The sequence below is a fragment of the Vipera berus genome (genome assembly GCF_964194415.1).
Source record: "Vipera berus genome assembly, chromosome: 6".
In the NCBI taxonomy this organism is placed as follows: Eukaryota; Metazoa; Chordata; class Lepidosauria; order Squamata; family Viperidae; genus Vipera; species Vipera berus.
In genome coordinates, this window is record NC_138208.1 from 16,588,338 (window position 1) to 16,607,241 (window position 18,904).

General features: G+C 37.2%; 1 protein-coding gene across 1 annotated transcript in view; it reads left to right on the forward strand.

The window, feature by feature from the left end:
* Nucleotides 1-5,482: 5,482 nt before the first annotated feature.
* The window catches only part of TAFA5 (TAFA chemokine like family member 5), a 300,411-nt gene continuing 286,989 nt past the window's right edge, over nt 5,483-18,904 (forward strand). Inside the window, exon 1 of the mRNA XM_081331547.1 lies at nt 5,483-5,678. Within this exon, the coding sequence (XP_081187673.1) occupies nt 5,558-5,678 (121 nt within the window). The 5' untranslated portion in view covers nt 5,483-5,557. The remainder of the gene's footprint in view (nt 5,679-18,904) is intronic.

Here is an 18,904-nt window from a genome sequence, read left to right on the forward strand (position 1 = left end):
GAAATTATACATTGTGCTGAACAATTACTTCCTTCTGAGAGAAACATCCAATTCATGTTATCTGTCTGGCTGCCTGCATGCATGCTGGCCTTTCTTTCTTTCTTTCTTTCTTTCTTTCTTTCTTTCTTTCTTTCTTTCTTTCTTTCTTTCTTTCTTTCTTTCTTTCTTTCTTTCTTTCTCTTTCCTTTCTTCCCTTTCTTTCTTTCTTTCTTTCTTTCTTTCTTTCTTTCTTTCTTTCTTTCTTTCTTTCTTTTTTCTTTCATAATATTTATGTGAAATCTTTAAGATACAGAAATGTATTTACTTACTAGATTTCTTTTAAAGCCCAAGTGTTCATTAAATGAAGATGTGAAAAGCAGAAATTATTCTTATCATACATAACTAGATAATAATCCTAGTTAATACTTCACTGTTAAGGGAGACAAGATAGGTGCTTTTCAACATACGTTTTTCTCCATTGTGAAATTTGAGAGCAATTGTGCATAAGTACGGGAAACATTAATTAGTGAGATTATGAGTAAAGAATTTAATTATGTATGTATGTATGTATGTATGTATACACACACACACACACACACACACACATTGCACTGTAGTTTCATTCTCTAAAGAGCTTTAAAAATATCTGTTTCAGACAATGCATTTATTATTTTAAAATGAGATTTCACTCCATACTTGTTGGACCCTTATTTCGTTAAGATGAAGATGATTTCAATCCATTAATCAAATATCTATAAGAAAGTATCCAACATAGACTGTTCCAAAAACATGCACAGATTGCCTGGGAAGAGGAATTCTTAATATTCAGTAACCTATTTGAACACCTACTGTTGTATTAATGGAACTCTATTTCTATAATTTTCTCTGGTTGAGTAAAATATAGAAAATCGAAATTTCTTGAATACAATTTTCCTGCCAGCTTTCATCCCTTTGGTTTTATCAATTTCTTTTCTATGAAGACAGTCTCCATTTACCCAGAACTAACTTGCTTTTTATGGTAAGCTTAAATCAAAGCACAAAAAAATATTTACTAGATGCACACACAGCATAGAATAGCCGGCACCCAAACCCAAATTCCTATGATTTTTGGCCCAACAATGTCCCATGCAAATACCCTCCGGTAAGGCAGCCATTTAATTTTCAACCTTCTAAAAACTACTTATAATAATCTATTGTCTATTATCATAAACCCATAAAGAGATCTTGATTTGCTCCAGTAAAAATAAATTAGGCTGGTTTTTTCAGATGGTTCTTATTTCCTGTACTATAGAGGATTAAATCATGACCAGTAAGGTTAAAAGTCAATTTTCATATTTAACCACTGCAATAGAATTGAACGGAGCTTAACATTAATTGTATATGCTTAAAAACTTCTGAGTACACCAAGCTTTGTGGTTTACTGTAATTATTATTTTTTCACCAATGTTGCTGAATTTTGTTTTATTTTAGCTCAGTGGAATTACATTTTTTAATATTTTAAACCTATTTTGGTTTGGCAAATTCTTTCTGTCTTTTGTGAAAGGAAGCCTTTTTAAACTGTTAAAATATAATAAGCAAACATCGATTATGCCAAGCTTCTAATTAGTCAAAGTTCATGGAGGTTACTTCTGTGAATATTAGTGAAAACAAATATACAAGCAATTCAAGTGCTTTGTTACCCAAATCTTGGATTATTCACATAATTTACATATCTATGTTAATTGATGAAAAATATAAAACTAATATTCATTTATGGAGTGTGGCCACAGTAAGAAGAGAGATTTCAGAATATGTTTAGAATGACTGCAACAGTAGCAATATACTGCTGATATGACTGACAGGTTTTTATGCCCAAATTAAAGTCTTTTTAACTTCAAATATTTTGCAAAATACTATATACAAACTACTCATTCTAATGAGCATGGCACCAAAGCATAAGAACAAAAGAGGGACAATTCTAAATGGCCAAACTGACCCTAGCACTAGGGTACATATATTATTATTATTATTATTATTATTATTATTATTATTATTATTATTATTATTATTATTATTATTATTATTATTAATTTTATTTGTATGCTGCCCTTCTCCCGAAGGACGGTATGAGTTAAAATAAAATGTATGAACTTTGTAGATCTTACTTCTAAGCATCTAGGCTGAGAGATAAATTTGACTGGATTAGAACTGCCATGATATTATGTTAATTCTTTCTTGTTGCAGATCTTCTTTTCCAAGTAACAGAACATGGAACTGTTGCTTCTTTTCCCTTCTCTGTTAAGATTATTTCATCTGACCTATAAAATACAAAAAAAAGAAAAAAGTTTATCAACAAGAATGGAAAGTCAAACTTGGAACAAAATCCATTGCCCTTTTGCACATTTATTAGACCATGGCTAGAAGTAATCTTATTAAATCAATAGTACAGACATAGAGCGACTCTTCAGAGTTAGAAAATCTGGAACAGCTAATGTCCTTAATAAAAGGCAAGCACATTAAGGTCATGATGTGCCTATCACTGAACACAATGGATTATGACTAAAATACAGATATTAACCCTTAATTCCCTAGATTAATATTTCCTCTACAGATGATGCAGAATACAGCCCTATGCACGTGTGTTAGAAGTTTCACTAAGTTCACTGAGATGGGCTTGAACCCAGCAAATCTGCAAAGAACTGTATTCTTAATCTTAGCTGTTCCCTAATGATGATTTCCTCTTCATGGATTACTGCGTGGTGAAGGGGCTTGTGTAATTCGACAACGCTATGAGCTCTGTCGTGCAGGGCCACCCAAGACGGAAAGGTCATAGCAGAGTTCTGACAAAACGTGATCCACTGGAGAAGGAAGTGGCAACCCACTCCAGTATCTTTGCCATGAAAACCACATGGACAGTACAAAAAGGACCTCCTGGAGGAACGTTGTCCATGGGGTCGCGATGGGTCGGACACGACTTCGCAACTAACAGCAACAACGATCATGATTTAGGTTAGCAATCTTTTTTTTTAGATAACATCTTATCTGCTCCTTAAATAGTGTATACGGGCATGCAAGCTACAAAATAAAGTACTATATTGTTTAATATCTTTAATTCTTATGGACACCATAGCAGAGAAGACCGAATAAATGGTAGTACCAAGAAATTATGAGTATTTGCTTCTGCCCTTATACACACCCTGCAGTATATTGAATTAATTGTGGAAGGTGATATGGTGTTATTCTTTTAACTGCTTATGGGATTTGGAGTAATGGACTATAAACACAGTGCAGCAAACTTTTCCACCTCAAAGCATCCAAGCAACGACTGTTCCTTCTTTCTCTCAGTAGCAAGGTCTAAGTAACTGAAGTTTGCTGATGACTGCAACACTTGGGGGTTCTTCTGAAATGTCAGGGCATAGTCAGTTTGGTTGGTTTTTTTGGAAATGGGCTGAATGGAGCCCTCAGGAGTGCAAAGGGGGGAAAAAAAGAAAGATCAGAAGTCTTTCTTACTCAAATGGATTGAATGGGGAAGATCTGGGGTGGCTGGTCAGATTCCCACTGCCATCCCAGGGGGAAGATAGGTGACAAGGGATGAGGTCAAGCAGCAGCTCCTTCCAGAATCAAATCTCCTTTCTTAATCACGGTGGTCAGATGTAAAATGAACAACCCTGGGACAGTTCTTCTTTCCTTTCCACGATGCCCAGGAAATGGACAAAGTAACGGCGGCTGCCTCCAGTCTGCTGCCCCCTAGCGCCGCAGCCTGGAAGTGGCTTTGCTCAGAAGAAGCAGATCAGACGGCCGCAATGTTCCTTCACTGCAAATGGGAGGTGGGAAGAAAAAAACAAAGATTGTTAAAAGTCCAAGGTAGGAGACAGGGAAGAGAATTAGCAACGCAACTCGTGACTCGTAATCGCCTCTTCAGGATGCCGACCACTGCGGGTGGCAAAGCGGCAAACAAGCTTGTTAAAAACAGGGCGCTCTTCACACCTGTCCTCTGGGGGGAAAGCGGCAGCTCTTTAGCATAAGCTGTCTGGTAACGCCTTTTTCTTCTTCTTCTTTTTCCTCATTTACCATCGCGGGATTTATGTCACCCCTGGAGTTTTTGCCTTCGAGGAAGGGGGGCAGGGCCAGCAGGGTCTTCGGAAGGAGCGCCTCTTTCTCCCTCACTTTTGCGGGATGGGATGGGCGGACTCCTCACTCCACCACCACCACCACCCCCCCACACACACACTCCCGCCACGAAAGACCGCAGCAGGGGAGGGAGGGGCGAGACGACGAGCCGGGCAAGAGCCGCGTGCCGAGCTGCGAAGCCGCCTGCGGGCTGGAAAGCGCGCGCGCCCGCGCCCGCCTGCCCTCCGCGCGTCAGCTTGGCTGAGGAGCGCGCGCGAGGCGGGCCGGGGGCGGCGTTAATGGTGGTGGTGGTGGGGGGGCTTCGGCCGGAGTCCCCAACGCACCCTCGGCAAAGGGGTGGGAGCTGAGCGCGCTCCGCCGACGGGACTGCCGACCAGAAAGAAAAGAAGAAGAAAAAAAGCCGCCGCTCTGCGGACGGGGAAAGCGCGGGGTTTCTACTGCGGATGGCTACGGAGCCCGAGGCAGCGAGCGGCTGAGGACTAGCAGCGGCGGCGGCGGCGGCCAGCCCGTCCGGCCAAGGTGGCCAAGCTGGGTGACGCTGCCCTGTCCGCCCCGAGGGGAAACGAAGGCGTCGTCGTCGTCGGGGGCTGCGGAGAGCGAGGCGGCACCAGTGGGCGGGCTTGGCTAACCTCTGCCCTCAAAAGGGGGCGACCTCTGCCGCGCCGGCAAGGCTCTTTCCGGACGAAGCTACGAGCGCTGAGGGAGCGGCGTGAGAAGTTTGTCGTCCGGGGGGGAAGAAAGCGGCCAACCTTTCCGGGGACTTTCGGCAGCTGGTCCGCGGCTCCGGCTCTCCCTCGCCGTCCCCTCGCGCGCTCTCAGGGATGCCCCCCCTGCCTGCCGTGCCCTACTGGAGCCCTCCCTCGAGGCCATCCTTCTGCGCCTTCGGGTAGCCACCTTTCCTTCCCTCCCTCGCCCGGGTGGGTGGCCGGGCCGGCGGCCCGCTTGCTGGGGCGCGCGTGGATGCGCGTGCGCGCGGACGCGCGCGGGGCGCCCCCTCGCTCGGGACTTCGTGGGTGGGTTCGCCACCAGGCACCGGCCGCTGCTCGCCTGGGCTTCTGCTGCCGCGCCCCGTCTGGGATCTTCCCGAGGAGCGGAAAAACCAAACGCCCCCTTGGGCGCGCCGGGTTTGCTTGAAGGGTTCACGGAGGGGCAGCCTGCCTCCTTCCCGCCGCTCTTAGAAGGGAAAGTTCGAGGTCGTCGCCAATGAATCTCTACCTTCGAAGGGGAGGAGGGAAAACTCGGCTCTAGAGGTCGTCGCCCGCCGAAACAAAATGTCTTCTGGCTTGGCTGGGCTGAAGATACCCCTCTGGACACCCCAGGATGATTGGTGACAGCCAGATTCTGTGGTCCTTCTCTAAAGATGTTTCTATTTGGGATTAGGTGTGTCGAAAGTCGAGGGAGACCTGGCTTGTGAAACTTATCGGACTCCCCCCCACCTCTTTTTTTTTTTTTGGCTTTGGGGGAACTTATGGCTTCAATGGCTCCATCTCTTAAGCGAAGCAGTAGGAAAGATGCCAACGTCCTGCCGAGTGCCTCCTCAACTTTCTGGGCAATCATGATCTTAGTTGGCCTTTTAATTGCCTACTGCAGTAAGTATAGATTCAGCAGATGACAAATCCGCGTATTTCTTTGTATCTGACTTTCTTTCTTTCTTGACTTAAATGGACCACATTTAATTTTATAGGCCAGGCTGTTTCCCAAGAGCCACTAAGTGTTCGTATTAAACTAGGTTAGAAGCAGCATTTTGTATTAAACTTCGTCAAAAGCAATGCTTGCTTCCAAATGTTTGGGAAATAATTTGTCATTCCTACCACTTTTCGGAAACCTAACAACATACTGTATGTGAACACCAGTGCAACCCAGATGTTCTACATTTATTTGTTACTACTTATATTTTCTATTATGCTATCATTGGTGCATATTTCTGTCTTTATTATTCTCTATGCCCCAGTCTCACCCTCTCATACATTAAGGCTTTATGATGATGTTCCTTAGTGATAGAACTTGACCCTATATTGCAAGTGTTGCAGTATCACAAAGCATCCTTAGTTAAATTTATCATCTGTTTTGTTATAGCTTATAATCAGTAATTTCTGAGATAGATTCAGAAGTATGAAGTACCATAAGATGGAGTTTACAAGACTGTAGAAATTACTTATTTATTTATTATTAATAAAAAATTGGTTTAGAAGCTTTTGACTATTGTCAGAGTATGGAAAACATGTTTTTAAAGTATAATACAAATGTGATTTAATAAAATGAAATATACTTCTTAGCAAGCATGAATTTGACAGAATTTATCATTGATAGCCATAATACACATTCCTCAATGGAGGAGAAGCATCTCATGTTGACTTTTATTGAAGCAAAATAGATTTGAAATGCAGTTTCTTTATCATAACTGAAGTTTGATAGTTAGTGAATTTTAAATCTCTTTAAAATTAATAGCAGTTTACTAAGCATTATTATTACAAAACTTTCTGAGCATTGCTACATCAATGGAATTTTCTTTTTAAGGTAAGGATAGGATTCTTAATACTGAGTTTGTGTTTAAAGTTTAGTGTATATTTCTGTAATATAGAATCTTCTAATTATCAAATTCTGCATGGAAGATCTCATGCACTACTCTGGGTTAGATAACATTTTAGTCTTCAAGTTCTTGTATTTAATAAAATATATGTTCAAATACTGTTACATTGTGTCATAAATCTTGCATGTGAGGGCACCATATGTGTAACATAATGATACAATATTTCTTGTCAACTGACAATACTTTTCAATAACTTTAAAATATATTACGGTATTGATAATTTTAACATTTTTATTTAGGAAGGACAGCACTGTTTTTTTTAAAAAAAACCTTCTGTATTATAATTCTTGTTTTCATATATTTTTGTCTACTTGCCTATCTCTCTATTAGCCCGAAATGCAATCTCATAATTTCTAAATAATGAATTTTTAAATTATAACGAAATTCTTTTTTGCAGATCCTAGGTTAATCTTTGCTAAACATGATGAATATATATTCTGCACAACTCTGAGCAGAGTATTCCCTAGCTTAAAATATGCAGTGTCAAAACACTTTACTACTTTTCATTATTTCAGTATCTTAATAACTGAATGTGCAACTTTGAATATGATGACATAATTCACATGTAATCTGACAGCCACACTGCTTAAAGACCTTTGTAGTAAATGACTTTTAAATTCAGAAGAATACTAGGAATGAAATATGGACAAAATTTATGTTAATATAGTTTCTATAGAATCCCATTATCTAAAACAGGATACTTCAAACATTTTTATTACTAAATGAAAATCAGTCATTGGTTAACAACACTGGTTTTTTTGTAATTGAAATGGAAAGATAATGAACATTTCCATGCCTCTACATACATACCTGTGTTCATTTTTTAAAATACAGCTATGTGCTATGGGTATGACACCTTTATTCCAAACACTCAGCTAAACTGACAGCAAAGACAGGTTTAAAATATAACTGAATAGAATGGATCAGTGAATATTTTAAAGTCTGAAGTAATTTTCAGAATGACTTGACATGATGTTTCTCTTCCTTCCCCTTCTTTCCCTATTAAAATATGTTCTTATAGAGGGAAATGTTTTTATGAGACAATAAACAAATTTAGAACACAAAAAAGGCTCTCTATTAACATATAGTTCTGACTCCATGGTGCTTTTGCTTTTTAATTATCAGAAAATAGATTGCTTATTTTCTTTGTTTCTTGTAACATGAAGGATTAGGAAAAGATTATTATTTTCTTTCCTTAACTCTTTGGTTTATACTTAGGGATAGTAGCTCCACCCAATGGTTGCAGAAAATACCTGTAGGAAACCAATTAGGTTAGTTGCTATAGCGATAAAGCTTTATGGGGCAGCTGTTTGGGAGGAAAAAGATTCCAAGTTCTTCTTTTAAAGTGGTGATTGAAGTAAGAAAGGAATAACTGTGGTGAAATACTGTAAACTGAATCCATATAAGTTATAAAATAAAACACTGTCTTGGAATTTTATCCTAATAAATTATTTATAGTCTATCAAGCCTCTAGAATTGCCTGGTATGGCTGCTGTAAAACATCAAGCTAGACTAGCTTGGCTAACCTAGTTCAGTATATTTTGTACTGGACTATCCTTCAGAAATTGTTTAATCAAAAGCCATGCTACTCAGAGTCATTAATAGACTGAATGCTATTCTGTTTTTTTACCAATTCATTTCACTAATTTTTATAGAAAAGAGTATTTCTTGCAACACTGTTATTATTTGAAATACATTGAGTCTTGGGAGAAAGTTTTTTTTAGTGGGAAGATGACTTTGATTTGTACCTACACTAGTTATCTTTCTATCACGAAGCAACATTAAAAGGTATATGCTAAAAATGGGAGCAGCAACATACGTTTGTTTCTGAATTCCATTCTGAAAGTTTTATTATCATGCTTTTAATGTTTAAAATAATGGACTTTGAAATATTTTGGATGCTCCATTTGCTACTGGTACAAGACTTGAAATATTTGGAGTGTTTTGCCAAAAAGACCAATGGGAACTCAAAACAAGGGGTTCTCCTGTTTTAGTTCTCATCCTTGTTTATTGCGTGGTATCCCATTTAGAGTTTTATTTGCTGATCAATTTACACAAAAGCCAGCAAAGTCAGCCAAGACTTTTTAAAAAATCCCATAACATACAATGAAAGCAAAAAATAGGAGTGCTTTTATATAGAAGCACAAACAGGCCATAAAACTAATGCCAACAATGAATTAAATTTTGCAAACAGTCCACAAATGATTTAATAGGAATAATATACTGTTTTAGCTATTGACTTGAGGATTGACTTCTGCCTATGTTCATTACACTGTTGTTAACTTGCCTGCAAAAAAGCAGCCCTCGATCAATTGCCAAAGCACAGTTTTGCATTGGTAGCATGCATGAACACAAAATACAGACAACAGGAAAGATTATGTTATAATCCATGAGGACTAAATTTCCAACTGGAGTGTATCATTGTAAAAACCAGGGTGACCATCTTTATAGGATGAACAAAAATTAATTTGCATCTCTTTCCATGAAAGATGTGTGCTTTGGAATTATTGAAAAAAGTTATGAATATACTTGATATAATCGATGAATTGGTGTTCATCTGAAGCTAGTCTCTTTTGCCCTAGTCTTGTAGCATCATCTTCGCTTAATTTCTCCAAGGAAATAGTAAAAGTTAGCTACTATTACATATTGGTGTTTCTTTTTGATCTGTTCCAGCCAGTTCTGCAAGAGTTTCCATTAGTAGCTAGTGCCTCACAAACATCTATCACTTGAAGAGGAGAAAAGCCAATTGTGGGACAGAAAACATCAGAACATGACGAATAACATCACGTCTTGTCCTGAATTTGGAGAACATGGGATGTTTTGCTTTGAATTTGGAAATGTAAAAATAGCCATTTTAGCTTAGAACATTGTGCAAGCATACCTTAATTTATCATTGTTTTAAAATGTATGTTTATATTCTGCCCTTTGCTACTTCAGTCTCTTTTTATTATTTATCTGGATATGTGTCTTTTTATTGACTTTTACCATCCTATATAGAAAACAGATAATAAATTGCAATTACCAGAGCAGAATGGAATAACTTTCCAAATTGGAGTAAGTGGTTAATGTGGAACTTTGAAACTAAAGGAGAGATATTAATTGTGCAGTGAATTAAATGTTGGCAAACAAATCAAAGAATGGTATAAATAATATTAATCTTATGTTAGATTCCTGATGCTTACCTAAATGATAATTTCTGGATGACACTTTTGTTCCTATACTAAAAATCTAATGTTTCGAAAGAATGATGTTAGTTTAATTGAATAATATTTTAGGAATATGTGCCGTGTGTAAATTATATAGCACATTGAATGACACTGTATTCGCAGTACAGTTGTCGGATAAGATACTTATATCCATCTGAACAGTTAAAAACAGTTAAAAAAAACCTCTATCCAATTAGTAAAAACTAACCTATTTTCACAACTTATTCGTTGTACAAGAGTCAATTTTCAGAATTCTAGATATTGGTTTTAGTACCAATAAATTAATTTATCAAAATTAAAACAGCCTGTAGATCTTCACTATTTACCCACTGAGGAAGGTGGGTAAATGCTGAAGACAATTCTCTGTTAGAATTTATAATTTATATTTATAATTTATTTTGTGCTATGGAAATTATCTTGCATTAAGAGTCATATTAAAATAGTAGCTTAATACAGTATATAAGAGAATGTTATAGTACAAATTTTAAACCTGTCATCTATCTCAGACTGTATAAGCATCTGCTCTTTAGAACAATCTTACCTCACCTCCCCCCACAAAAATGGCCCTGCTAGATTTCCAGAAAGCTTTTAAAAATGGGCCTTTCCCCCTATTGTTAGGGCAGGACAATAGAGAGCCGTTTTCCGGGAGATAGAGTGTATGTTTAACCTTAGCAGAATGTTATTACTATATGTTGATTACGGATTCTACTTCTTTATTTTTTATTTTTTACTTTCATTTATTATTATTTTTCCAGATTTTACTTGACATATGCTACCCAGAATTGCAACTTTGCAGATATATAAATCTTTTAAACAAATAAATAAGGATGAAAAATGATGTAGATTTCTCTCATGTTTTGCATATTATATTGTCTTTTCATTTTAAAAAATGCTGCTTAACAGCTACAAGCACTCCATTTTAAAGACAGGTTTAATGTAATTGTTGCTCCAGGAATAAAAACATTGCTGCTGAAATAATAGTTACCATTGGACTTTTGGATGAACTGTAATGCATCAGAATAAGAATGAGCCTAGTTAAATCCCAGGCTAGTGTCTCCTTTCTCATCTTTCCCTATTGCACAGCTATAATGAAGAGTTCAGAAGCTTTCATTTGTATTTTTTTATCTATACCATGCCATTTCATGCAGATCCTACAAAATGCAGATAATTTTGATTATAGTTTATTTGAATCAGACAAATTTCTTTTTTTATTGGCTACAAACCTGGCTTGTTTCAGAATGGTTTGAGTCATGATTTAGAGATTGCTAAAGTGCAATTAATGTAAAAATAGAAGGGAATGTTTCTAATGGCCTGATGTCCTCACTGGAGAAGAAGCAAAAATGTACCTCCTAAGATTCATTTCAGTTTATTCCAACTAGAGAAATCTTTGGATTATGTTTACATCCAGAATACAACCAATATCAGAAGGAAGTTTGTAGAAATATACTTGATTATATTTCTGCAACAGTTCATTTTGCTAATGGAAATAATGAGGAAGGGACTAAACTTAACTCTTCATTATTGACACAGCATGTAGCCAGATACAATATAAAATATAAATGTTTCCTTCTGAAAAATTACCATCATTATCCTTTAATAAAATTTATGTATCATTATGTCCCTTTGCACAATTACAACATTGTTGTGTATATTACTTTTTAGATACAGTTTTCATTTTCAATCTATTTTGAATATGACTTATTGTACATAATTAAAAATATAGTGATCAGTTTATAATACTGTAACAGAACAGAATGGCATTATGAAGCATACATGTTTTTGACATTTTCTTTCTATGTTTTTAAAGAATACATTTTAATTAAAAACATTATTTTGAAAATAGGGATCTTAACAAAAAACACGTATCAGTCAAACTAATGCTGAAATCTGAAAAAAATAGCAGATTATATAGCAGTATGTAATCTACTATCCAAGGATAAATATGAAGAAAAACTCATACAACAGAAATTGCATATCTACTTATCCATTGTAATGTAGCATATGGAAAAGTATTATGAATATATGCAAATATTTTGCTTTTCCATTGAATTGCAAAAACAATACTGTTATGCTTTCCGGCTAATAAAATAAAAATTCTCTAGATCAGAGGTTAACATTTCTAGAAAGATTTGCATCCTAACATGATTTTTCCTCCAATACAATGGACATTGTCGTTTACCAGATTTTCATTTTGATATATAATTCACCATTAAATCTAATGACATCAAAATAACTAAAAGTATTTAACGCTGCCATTCCAGAACCAAATTTCAGGATGTAAGCCTGTTACGTTCAATGAAATTTATATTTACATAGACACATAACTATTAGCAATGTAAGTTATTTATCAGATTTTTATGCTGCCAAATGTTGTGACTCATAGTAGTTTACAACACTTCCTGGTAGTAAGCATCATGTAAATCATGGCCTAATTTATTAACTAAACAGTATTAAATCATGTAAATCATGCAGCTCCCAATGGGACTTCCATCTACATGGAGAGAAGCATACGATATGGTACCTCAAGGTTCTGTCTCAGGCCCAGTGCTCTTCAATAGCTTCATAAGTGACATAGATGAGGTGATAGAAGGTGAGCACTCTGCAGGCAACACAAAGCTGAGGGGAATTGCTAATAGGTTGGAAGTTAGACCCAAGATGCAGACGGATCTTGACAATTAGTGATATAGGCCCTATCCAATAAGATGCAGTTCAGTGGTGGGAAAAGTAAGGTCCTGCACTTAGGCAGGAAAAACAAAATGTACAGGAATAGAATAGGCAGTACATAGGTCAATAATAATAACAGAGGGATCTACGAGTCCTAGCAGACCACCACTTAAGTATAACCCAGCAGTATGCTGCTGCTGCTGCTAAGATAGCCAGTTCTAGGCTGCATCAACACAAGGATAGCATCAAGATCACATGAAGTGATTATATGCTCTATACTGTACAAGTGAAACCACTGCATCAGGCTCTGGTCATCAGAATACAAAAAAAGATGCTGAGATCCTAGAAAGAATGCAGAGAAGAGCAGCAAAGATGATAATGGGTCTGGAGACTAAATCATATGATGAATGGTTAGGTTAGGGCAACTTGGTATGTCTAGCCCAGGGGTCCGCAACCTAAGACTTGTGGACTTCAGCTCCTAGAATTCCTGAGCCAGCTATGCTGAGGAATTCTGGGTGCTGAAGTCCACAAGTCTTAAAGTTGTCGAGGTTGCAGACCCCTCGGCTAGCCTATCTAAGAAAGGATATGGATGACGTCATAACTTATCTTTGTGTACTTGAAAGGCAGTCACAGAGATGTGGGATTCTCCAAAGTATCAGGACTGGATAAGAAGAATGATTGGCAGCTTGTTAGAGAGAAATCCTACCTGGAGCCAAGAAGAAATTTCCTGAAAGTGATAGCAGAGAACCAATGCAACAGGTTGCCTCCTGGAGTTGTGGATACTTTACTGCTAGACGTTTTCAAGAAAAGATTGGACAATCATTTCTCTGGGATGGTATAAGGACTCCTGCCTTGGCAGGAACTTCAACTAGAATTATTCCAAAGTCCCTTCCAGCTCTATGATTCTATGAATTATTGGGTTAAATATTCTGTATTTACAAGCACAAAAACATCCTATAAAAAGTGATTCCAGGAATAACATTACTGGCTTTTTTTCCAGCCTGCAATCTCAGCATCTTGCCTATAATGACTGATGTAATGAGGTTGTTGTTTTTTTTCCTATACCTCTAAAGATCATTTTAATGCTAAACTTATTCAAGTAAATCATACTCAAAGATCAATTTCTGTATTATTAACCTCAAATTAAACTTGCTTATTTAAGGAACTGTAAGTGAACTTCTAAATAAATTGAGAATGTAAGTGAAATAGTTACGGATATACTGTATTAAGATAATTTGTAAAAATATAACTGCTAAGTTAGTTCAGAGATAAATTCTTTATTAAAACAACAATAACTAATAGAGAAAACAAGGAGATTACTTCTTGCAGGTGTCCTCTTCCTTTTTTAAAATTAACCTTGAGTGCATTTCAAATTTTAATAAGCAGATTGTACTCAGATTGGTTTTGGAGAGGAATTCAATTGATTTTATTTTTATTTTAAAAACCCTCGTATATTGCAATATAGCTGACAGATGCTCACCAAGAGTCTCCATTGCCAACTATCTCAAGAATTCAGCTCACTTAAAAGGGACGGGCAAGTGTTTTTTGGAACATTTAAGTTCCATGAGAGGTTCATTAACATCTGTCTTCTAAACAAATATGTGCATAAGTAAAGCACATGAACTTTAGTCTAGTGAAACTCTTTTCACATAACACAAAAAGGTACTTATCTTTGCTTAGGTGAGAGACTCTGATGGGAAGGATTAATCCTTGTAAAACATTCCCGCAGTTATGCGACTTTACACACTTAGCTTAAGATGTCAGGTTAAAGTCAAGATGCTTTTTCGCTGTTGTTTGCATTTCATTGATAATGCAGTTTAGAGCATAAGAATGGATTGGACTTTTTGAGTCTAATCATTTCTAATTGAAATGGTTATTTTATATAAATGAGCTGTATATTTTTTAAAAAAAGTTTTGTTATCTTCCTTTTCAGATGAGCTCACAACTACGTATTGATCTACCGTAAATAAATACTTGAACTTGAAAATTTTTCTTTCAACTTATTATTTGTTCTCTTTAGCTTCCATTTTCATTTTATGAAATAATACCAGCTTTATAAACAAATTTAGATATTGAATATCATTCTGTAATTTATCTGTATATAGTCATTTAATAAATTAATTTTTCCAGAAAGCTATCATAGAAATTGGTTAGCGATATAGTTTTTATGATTTGAAAGACTAAAATTGCTTGTGAAATATCTCTTTAGAATGTCTGCATTTATAAGTTAGGCCTTGTGAAATGGAAATGCTTGCAAAAGAATTATTTTTACACTCTTTTTGCTTTCAAGAATTTCATGATCTTAACAGCAACAGAATAGTTAGTGTAGCTTTCTTTCTTCTTATTCCATTATGGGTGTAATCAGTGTGTCATATTCAGAAACAAAGCAATGATTTTCTATTCTCACTATTCTGTTTTATAGGTGTAAAAACGTGTCAGTTCCTTTGGTCCTGTTCCAGTGACTGAAGGCTGTTGGACTCTGGATGAGGAAGAATAGATTTAAACTCATTCCTGAGAAAAAAGGGGGCTGTGTATTCCTGGGACTTCCACTATGACGTTTTCTCATTTAGTTCTGGATGGGGTTGCAGTCCATCACTTTGGAATTCCCCCTGACTCTCAGCTCCTCTTCAAAGGGAAGATGGTGGCTGTGGCCTGTATGATCTTTACCTGGACTCATACACCAATTTTAGTCTTTCCTAGACAAAGAATCTTCATTCATACCGTATTTTCCGGCGTATAAGACGACTGGGCGTATAAGACGACCCCTGACTTTTGAGAAGATTTTCATGGGTTAAAAAGTCGTCTTATACGGCGGAAAATACAGTACTTTAGTCACCATACTTATGGCCTAGTGCAAAGTGCTTTACATTAGAAGCTGCACTTAACTGAGAATTCAATGTGTGAAATTATGCGTGCACCACAATACATCCACTGTATATCAATTGAATCGCTTACCATAACCTTGGCAAGGTGCTGGTTGTATCATGGTACCTGCCTTCTAGAATAGTATTCTCCAGAGGCTTGAATAACCCTGTACTATCTGTTCTCTAAATAGACCTTGAAGACTTGATTCTTTGCTTGAGTGCAAGGTTAAGTGAGTGCAAACCTTCTAAGGAAATTGTGTTAATTAATGTGCTGGTTAACTTAGCCTTTTAAAATTTTATTTCCTATTTTTTTTTTAAAAAATGTATGTTTTAAATAAAAATGAAATGAGGTGGTTGCAATGATGTTAGACTAGCATTGGATAATTAACTTTCAAGTCTACCCTCACCACAGAAATCAACTAGATCATGGGTCCCCAACCCCAATCTGTGGACCAGTACGGGCCACGGCATGCCAGCAGCTGGTCTGCACAAACAAAGCCCCATCCGCGAGACGCAGGCAGCACACAAAACCATGCACCCTCTGGTCTGCGGAAAATCCTCTCTCCACATAACCGGTCCCTGGTGCCCAAAAGGTTGGGGACCTCTGAACTAGATCACTTGGGGCTAGTCATTCCCTCTTATCCCAGCTAACCTTACGTAGTGATGTTTGTGAGAAACAAAATAAATGAGAGAATGTTCTACAGTATAAACTGCCTTGAGCAACTGAAGGAAAGTCAAGATATAGAACTAACAAATAAATAAATATATTCCAGATTCCTAAGGTATTTCAAAAGAGAAAACATATTCTATATACAATGTATTTATTTATGAATATATAATGCATTTATTTATGATGACTCTGCAAGGAAATCTAGATTGTTTCAACAAGATTTAAGCTTGATTCTTTTTGTGAAGCAAGGAAGCAATTTGGATTATTTCAGAGAAACGGTCTCATGCGTTGAAGCTTCCTCCTTTCTCTTACTTGACACTGCCTTCGGGTTTGGTAAAGGCATGTGGGGAAAAAATGAAGATAGGTTTCTGACATAGTTTGCATACTTGTGTGTCCTCCACACTGTTACCAAAGCAATTGGTGAGCAGTCTGTAGGAGATACAATGCAGCGTTCATAGCCTTTGTGAACCAGAACAAAGTGTAACACTGCAGATATTTTGCTTTGATCTTAGAAGCCATGTAGCCATCTTGCTTTGTGAAACAGCTTCACATCAGGCTTCAGTCGAACTTTGATCAAAGCAAAATATTTTTTGAATATTTGCACATCCCTACTGTTTACCATCAGAGTTCATAGCAGATGGCAGTACCAAGCTGACATTGGCTGCTTGAAACAAAACAAAACAAAAAAACCACTAAGCTTTGTTAGGGCTTGGGTGGAAACTAAGTTTATTGGGTCTATGATAGATTAATTGGGATAACCACAAGATGGTAGCAGAGAGAACCAGAAGTGCTATATCTTGGTGCCATGGTATCATTGCTTAAAAGAGAAATAAAACAGAAAGCTCAGGCAAAAAAGAAGAAAAATAAAAGTCAGTATATTAAAAGTATATTAAAACCATGGGTGTTTGTGGGTGTGTGGGTGTGTGGTTATATTATTATATTATTATTATTTTATATTATATATTATATATTATATTATTATATTATATTATATTATATTATATTATATTATATTATATTATATTAATTATATATATATATATAAATGGCTTCCAATCTTCTTTACAGTAGTTATAAGTACAATTGTAATTTTTTTTTAATCCCATTTATATCCCGCCCTTCTCCGAAGACTCAGGGCGGCTTACAATCTAAGCACAAATCAATGTGCTTAGCAATAGCCTTCATTCTATGTATATGCCTGCTTATTAGGGCTTTCAGGCCCCCCCAAGTGGCATTATTACAAAGTCAGCTTATTGCCCCCAACAATCTGGGTCCTCATTTTACCTACCTCGTAAGGATGGAAGGCTGAGTCAACCTTGAGCCTGGTGGGATTGCTTCTTTCTCTAAAATTACATCATGATTTGCCTCTTTCTATAATATGTCTACTCAAAACCATACATTGTGTGATATTTTTTTCTGTTTTATGCAAAAATCTATAGCGGGTTACCTGTCAGAAATAATGCAGATATTGTTTTTTTTCTAACCGAACAGGTCAATTTGGTTGTTGATCAAGTTCTATCAACATTCCTTTGCGGTAGCTATTGCCAAATTTTTCCATCATTGTGTCTACAATATACTCACCATGGTTATGTAAAAAAAAACAGTTATGACTTTTTTCCAGCTATTCATTATCATTCTCAAGAGGAAAAGTTTGGTTTCAATTGCATATTAATCTTACAAATCCTTTAAATTTGTGCAAAATCAGTGCAAAAAACCTCAAAATCTAGGGGTTTTTTGCATGGACACTAAGCATGATAAAATAACTTGTCCACGTTTCCAATATAGATTTGAAGAACATGTATACATTCTAGATAATTTATCATATACCATTTTATAAATGATGTTTAATATTATAACATAGTATAATTTGCAATCCTTTCAACCACATATTTTTCCCATTGTTCAATCTGCTTCAAATTTCAAGAAATTTGCAATCATTTGTACAGTATTTCTTTTACAATTCAGAAAATTCAGTACCATAAATTCTTTTATCTATTTTGAATCTTTTTAATAACTGTAAATAGGAAAAACATTGACCATGTCCCTCTGCCATCAGATGTTCTCTTGATTTTACTTTGTACTAGACAACCTGTGACCTGTTGGATCATTAATTCAGAGATCATTGTTTCCTTACCTAAACAGAGTATCAGCATGACCAGGGATAGGCAAAAAACAACAACAGTGGAAGGCAGAGTGCCTTCTAGCTTCCTGATGGCTTTCCCATTGACTTTCCTTGTATGAAGTTGGCAGGCAATGTTGGAAATGATGAATGTGTGACTGTGACTGACTGTGACAGTGTAGCAGCATTAAAGTGTCCACAACTTCGCAAAATTTCAATCCCATAAGAGCATGGGTCCAGAATTTTGGGCACATTCTGTAAGTTAACTTATCTGTAAATTGGCCTACTTGAGATATATTGATTCAGCCACAGCTTTTGTTCTAAAAGAAAAAGGTGCCAGAACTCTCATCTTGCGGGGGGCGGGGGGCGGCGCTGCTGCAGTCATGGGTGCAAGGGGTGTTGGTGGCAGGCTTTCCCTCGGGGCCAGAGCCGGCACGGCTGGTGCTGTGGGAGCAGCAGGGCCCGCTCTATATGGTGGGGCTGCGCGGGGCATGTGGCGGAGGCGGTGCGGGCCAGACAATGCAGGGCAGCCACTTAGGCGTGCAGGGCAAGGCGATGGAGGCGCAGGTCCAGCACCGGGTAGGTCACCAGCCTGGCTGTCACGGGTGAGCACAAGGAAGGAGTGCACATGGACTCCACAGAATCCACCTCCCACTCCTTGTCCTCTCTTAGCTAGTTGAGATGGTGTAGTTGGGCAGCAGG